The sequence below is a fragment of the Symphodus melops genome (genome assembly GCF_947650265.1).
Source record: "Symphodus melops genome assembly, chromosome: 18".
In the NCBI taxonomy this organism is placed as follows: Eukaryota; Metazoa; Chordata; class Actinopteri; order Labriformes; family Labridae; genus Symphodus; species Symphodus melops.
Window position 1 is genome coordinate 18,392,620 of NC_136708.1, and position 6,000 is coordinate 18,398,619.

At 42.7% G+C, this 6,000-nt stretch overlaps 2 protein-coding genes across 3 annotated transcripts in view; one reads left to right on the top strand and one right to left on the bottom strand.

Annotated features, from left to right (window-relative positions):
- The window catches only part of cratb (carnitine O-acetyltransferase b), a 184,389-nt gene that overhangs the window by 81,525 nt on the left and 96,864 nt on the right, over positions 1-6,000 (top strand). The window lies entirely within an intron of this gene.
- osbpl10a (oxysterol binding protein-like 10a) overlaps positions 1-6,000 on the bottom strand; it is a 52,684-nt gene that overhangs the window by 25,564 nt on the left and 21,120 nt on the right. Inside the window, 3 exon segments of the mRNA XM_079368074.1 lie at positions 4,511-4,530; positions 4,533-4,670; positions 4,673-4,703. Coding sequence (XP_079224200.1) covers positions 4,511-4,530; positions 4,533-4,670; positions 4,673-4,703 — 189 coding nt within the window.

Below are 6,000 nucleotides of genomic sequence, written 5' to 3' on the forward strand. Positions count from 1 at the left end.
TCTGCAGCAGCAGTGTGACTGCCCAGTAGTGCTGCGGCTCTCCGAGTCGAGGCGTTTGATGAGTCCACATCAGCCGTGACAGACCAGCTGGGGAGACGCTAATGTGGTCTGACTCCCACAGTCGCACAGTCAGAGGAGAGACAGATGCACGCATGGATGGACAGACAGATGAGAGATGACAGCATGACAACAGGCAGAACATTGAGACCAAGCCTGCACACATATGTTGAGACCTAAATGCTATCTATTAGAGATAAGAGCGAGGGTTGCTGCAACCTCCAATTAAGAAGGATGATATTTGAAAATCATAGCTGGCACCTTTTTCTCAGAAATGTGTGAGGAATTTTGCCTTGAGAGTTAAATGTGATGTTTGAGTTCACTCACATCCTGGGTTGTTCTCTTGCATTAATCATACACACTCGATGGTAAATGATAAATGGACCTGTGCTTGTATACTGCTTTTCTCGGCGTTTGACAGCTTTTACACACCTTCCCATTCACACCCTGACGACAGAGGCTGCAATGTAAAGCGTCCACCAGTATTAACTCCTCAATTCATGCACATTCACACGATGCTGACGAAGCAGCCAGAGCAGCTTGGGGTCCAGTGTCTTGCCCAAGGACACATCAAACATGTGGCTGCAGACAGGGACAGGGCGTTGTTGCTTTTTATCCAATAGATCTCGAATAAAGTTGTCAAAAAGTAGTTCCACATCTTGACTGGAAATGTAACTTTTTTTTCCCCCCTCAGTGCGTCCACATGTGACCTCACACAAGGACCCTTATTTATATTCTGTACATTCATCTGCATGTTTCAATTCATCCTGCAACCTGTGACATTAGAGTCTGTTGACAGTCACTTTGATGGCTTGATATATCTAGAGGCCGTTTGGCTGCAAGTTAACGTTTTTTGAGACTGACGTGCAAGATATGAAGAGAAATGCTTAAAGTCAGATTGACTTGTGTTGAAGAAACTAAAAGTAAATCCTGACTCGATAACCCTCCTGTCAGCTCTCTACCTGTAGTGACTGTTTCATCGAATGTCTGAAAAACAATGTCAGTGTCAATATGAAGCTCTTGGGTTAAAAAAAAAGATGACTTTATTATTTTAAATGACTGCAAACGTTTACCAAATGAGAAATGTCATTTCCCAACATGCGACAGTGCGGACTGGAATAAAATCGTGTTTGTGCCTTTGAGTCAGGTGAGCCTCTTTAATCCTGTTAGATCGCAACAATGCATGCTTGGTCGAACCACAGAGCTGTGCTTCTGCAGCTGCTGGGCTTACACTTTATATCTGAGACTTCCCGCCTAGTGTGAGGACGGATCAGTGAGATCAACAGTGCAAACGGAGTACGGAGATCGTGTGGCGACTCGCTGAGGTGCAAACATCATTTTGCCTTCATGGTTGATTGGAAAGAAAGTTGCATGCATCACCGAATTCTCGGCGATAGCGAGCGGAAAGAGGAACTACATTCGACCCAACATCCCCGATGTACAGGTTCGACCATAAATCCATCGATAATCAGCCCTCCACAGCTCTCTGCTGCATTCAGTGCTGCATAAATAACAGGGCAAGCAGACTCCTTTACTGTCGACTCAAGCGTCCCTTAGGCCTTGTGCCGAACCCGTCAGGCAAAGTTATGTTGCTGAAATGAAAGAAGGAAGAACAACAAATGACACGAGGAGGGAGGGCAGACAGTTGGAAGTGAAATGACGGCCGATACGAATCAGGTCACATGAAGCAGCAATTCATTGCAACTCAGAAAGAATGTGGACCGCTTAAGAGAAAATGAATCACACATCACAGAAGAATGTGTTTCCTCCGTCTGTAGAGAAGAACACAAGCACCAGAGGAGTGTTTGTTTTGCTTAATGATCACACCATCTGCTCTGTATTTACTCAAAGCGTCCCGAGTTCACTCGAGGAGACACACTCTGCTCCGGAGAGGTGAGAAATGACTCTTCCGCTCACACTGATTGCCGGTCGCTCTCTTTCTGTCACAGAGTGAGTCAGTTAGATGAGATATTCACAGCGTGGTGCTTCTGAATGGGGAATTTAACAACTTAAAGACAGTCAGGTCTTCAATGAGCAAGAAGACATGAAAGAAAGATTTTTTTTTTTTTTGCATTAAATATGTATGCACCAAGAACGGTGTCAGCAGAATGACAAGCAGATAAACTGTTGGAGTTAACCCTAATACATGGTTTGGCTCACTGCCTCACTCTTCTGTAAGGAAAAGGAGAGATAAAGAAACAAAGGTGCTCAGATCCCACCGTGACATTTCAATGACCTGACAGGTTGTTATGTAAGCAGGATTTTTTTGTGTGCGGTGTATTTGGTCGACACCATACAACGCTGCTCTGTCCCAGTTTAAGATTGACAGAAGAGAGATTAAGACCAGCAGCTTCAGGTGAAAGATTGTCTCATTATCAAAGTCAGTGATTCCTAAAGTGAGGGGGCGGAGACTCCTGAGGTTGTGAGATGTGGTTGTGGGTGGCTGTGAACAACATTTGACTGGCATTGCAGGCCTGAGTTGATATTCATATTGACAGTAAATTTAACTGACTAGTTATTCTACTGCTAGCTAGCGAGGGGGACTCTTGATCGTTCAGTCGGCTAATCGCACACATCCACACATTTGACCTCGTTTTTTTCTTTTCTCTCAGTAAGTTGCTAAAGGATCCATTTAGATAAACATTTACATGCCCTTCATGTCCAGCTTTTGTTTTAAGCAGCAACCACATGAAAACATTAACAAATAATTTTTGGGGCTCCAATACATGTCCCACCATAACTAACATGTCCTCCAGCCTGTCAGATTCTATTTCTCTTCTCTCTTGCTCCATTGTGTTTGAGCAGAAGTGTTTTATATTTAGAAAGCCTCTTGTCTCCCCTTGTCCATGTTTTATTCTCCTTCCAAACTGTTAAGTCATCGTATCTGCATAATTCAGGAGTCAGATGCACTGCTGCTTGGCAACAAACTGAAGAGCACATTTTATCTCTTGACAAACTGGTGAAAGCAAATATGGCTGCGGCTAATTGCTCCATAGTTTGGGAGTCAGGCATACAATCACGTCTTTATCATATGTTTATCATTTTCGCTTCAGAAAACGCAACTTCAGTAATCTCCTGCAATTAATCAACATCAACACTAACCAACTGCTGACAGGCTATTACGAAGACACGGGAACAAAACAAAAACTTCTTTTGTAGAAGAGCACAGGGCACGATGGCTCTGCTGAGTTTATGGAGATGTAGAAGATGAGGACTACAAGTGACAGGTCTGGTGACTGATGCGGGGGAGAATTGCTGAGGATTTGAACGTAATCTCAGGGATTTGTAATTAACAGAGGATGTGCTTACAGGTCTGTAAATTCAAAGTCCAATGGAAATAGTGGTAAAACCTATAATATGTGAAGATTTAGGGATTAAAGAAAAATGTGGTTGGGAATACTAAATGCTCAGTATGGATGAGAATGTCTTTACTACAAACGTCTGTTATAAAAAGACACTTTTATACCTCATGCTGCTCCACCAGCTCCTACCTGTCATCGGCCGTGTTAGTCAGTATTGATAGATACCGTAAAAATGCCAACAAAGCTGAACTAACAGTAAACAGTGAGCACACTGCAGTCAGGGTCGAGGCTGCCAGGAAGCCAGGAATATCTGCTGAACTCACTGCACCAGCGTCCCACCTGAGAGCAGAGTGCAGGCTCTGAAGATGCAAAGGCCACGAGAAACACAGGAAAGCTTTTGTCCATCAAGAAAGTTTGTTTCAAATAATGAAAATGGACACACTTCCTTGGTGGGTAGCTGAGACCTTTGTTTAACTGCAGCACTGGAAGGGTTTTCAAGATAACTCAATTTGTCACTTAACAGTTTTCATTTCATCATAATGAAAGCAAAAAGTATAAATCGGCTGGAGTCGAGCCGGGTCAATCACAGGTCTGACATACTCACACCTACAGGCCCAACGGGCAGGTCTCTGGACTGTGCGAGGAAGCCAGAGTACGCAGAGGGAACCAAAAACATGCACGGTGAGAACATGCTAACTTTTTATTGTGAGGCAACAGTGCTATTTGCATCACCATGCAGCCCATAGGGTAAAGACATACTGTCGAGAAAATACAATAAAAAAACATGGTCAATTAAATATCCTGTACGAGCAATAGAAGACCTGCCAAACCAGAAGTAAACATGCTAGCAGACTAGCTTGCTGTTAAGCTAACTGGCCTAGTCTCACTGTTTACGTGACAGTCTCTCACATATGACTTATTTATGTTCACTTATGTGTGATTAGATATCCAGCTATATAACTCATCTGATCGACTTCCCATAGTTACATCAATCTACATAGAAAATGAGGATCACCAATGTCAAAATAATGCCAACATTGTTATAAAACAGAATTGTGATTTAATATATATATATATATATAAAACCATCTCAGTTTTGTTCAACTCCTTCCAAAAGTCTTGATGTGTTGTTATGTGCCTTTAACACCCACCTCCTTGACCTCCAGCAGCCGCCTGGATACTGACTCCTGGCCCGCCGAGCAGCAGCCGGAGATTTGTGGTGGGTGATGGTGACGATGTTGCCAGGTGAGGCTGTGTGGCTCAGATGCCTCTGAGAACCCGGCGATGAAGACGGTGTTAGGTGGGGGAGAGGGAGAAGCTTCGGGTCCGACCAGTGGATGAGCACTGGAGGAAGAAGGGGAGAAGAGAGAGAGAGAGAGAAAGAGAAAGAGAGAGAGGGAGGGAGAGAGAGAGAGAGAGAGAGAGAGAGAGAGAGGAGAATAATGATGTTACAGTAAATGATTATAAAATGTTAAAGGAGTAATGCGAGGGTACTATTCTCCAATTAAATAAACGTTTGCACTAAATTAACTCTGTCTTATAATTGGGGGGTTTGTAGACTGACTTATTATAGAAAACTGTGGTAAAGTGTACTTTTCATAATATGTGACCTTTAATCTATCATTGCTATTGAGTGACTTCATTCATGAAATACTTTATAGTTAATAATAATACATTGCTTCTTGCACAATCACTGTTTGAAGGACATGAAATGATAAAAAACAAAAACCTTCAATCTGCACATTTCCGGAGAAGTTACAATAATGTGTCCTGACGTTATCATGACACATGAATACAGTTCTGAGTTATATTGAAAGGTAATCATCCCTTTAGTGTTTTTGTCGTTTTCTGGGTTACAGCTGAAGTCACTTTTCGTTCTTCACTCCGATGCTTCCTTAACTTCCCCTGTGTGACTATCGTCTCTTCCGCTTCCACTGACTGCAGTGATGTCAGCACAGTATCTCTCTTTGTCTCTGCTCTTTATTAGTTTACAGCAGAGCAAGGAGAAACCTGAGATCCAGAGATTTACCTCGAAGAAGAGCGCAGAGGTCCGCTCACTGCGGCAGCTGAATAAAATCACTTATTTGGAGGGAAGCACACTGCCTTTGGTTTTTTAACAGTGAGCAAGCTACATGCTAATTAGCTTTTAATGCCTTTATTAGAACTTCTATAAATAAAAGGAACCAGGTTAATTATGGAGGCTCTGAGAGAACATTTGTTTCCCCCCCTGTGTTTATGACTTATTACAGTTTTGAATAATCTTCTTATTTCTTCCTTGTTTGAAATAAAGAGTTGTCCTGGATCAATTTTCTGTTCCTTTTTTTGTATTTCTGAAAAAAGTTCAATGTTCAGTATTTGTTGTTTCATTTACAAATGCCGTGTTTGCATTTACTTAAATCCCCTAACATTCCCACCAATAAAACAAAATCTCTTAACATCTCTCTCTCTCTCTCTCTCTCTCTCTCTCTCTCTCTCTCTCCTCTCTCTCTCTCTCTCTCTCTCTCTCTCTCTCTCTCTCTCTCTCTCTCTCTCTCTCTCTCTCTCTCTCTCTCTCTCTCTCTCTCCTCTCTCTCTCTCTCTCTCTCTCTCTCTCTCTCTCTCTCTCTCTCTCTCTCTCTCTCTCTCCTCTCCTCTCTCTCTC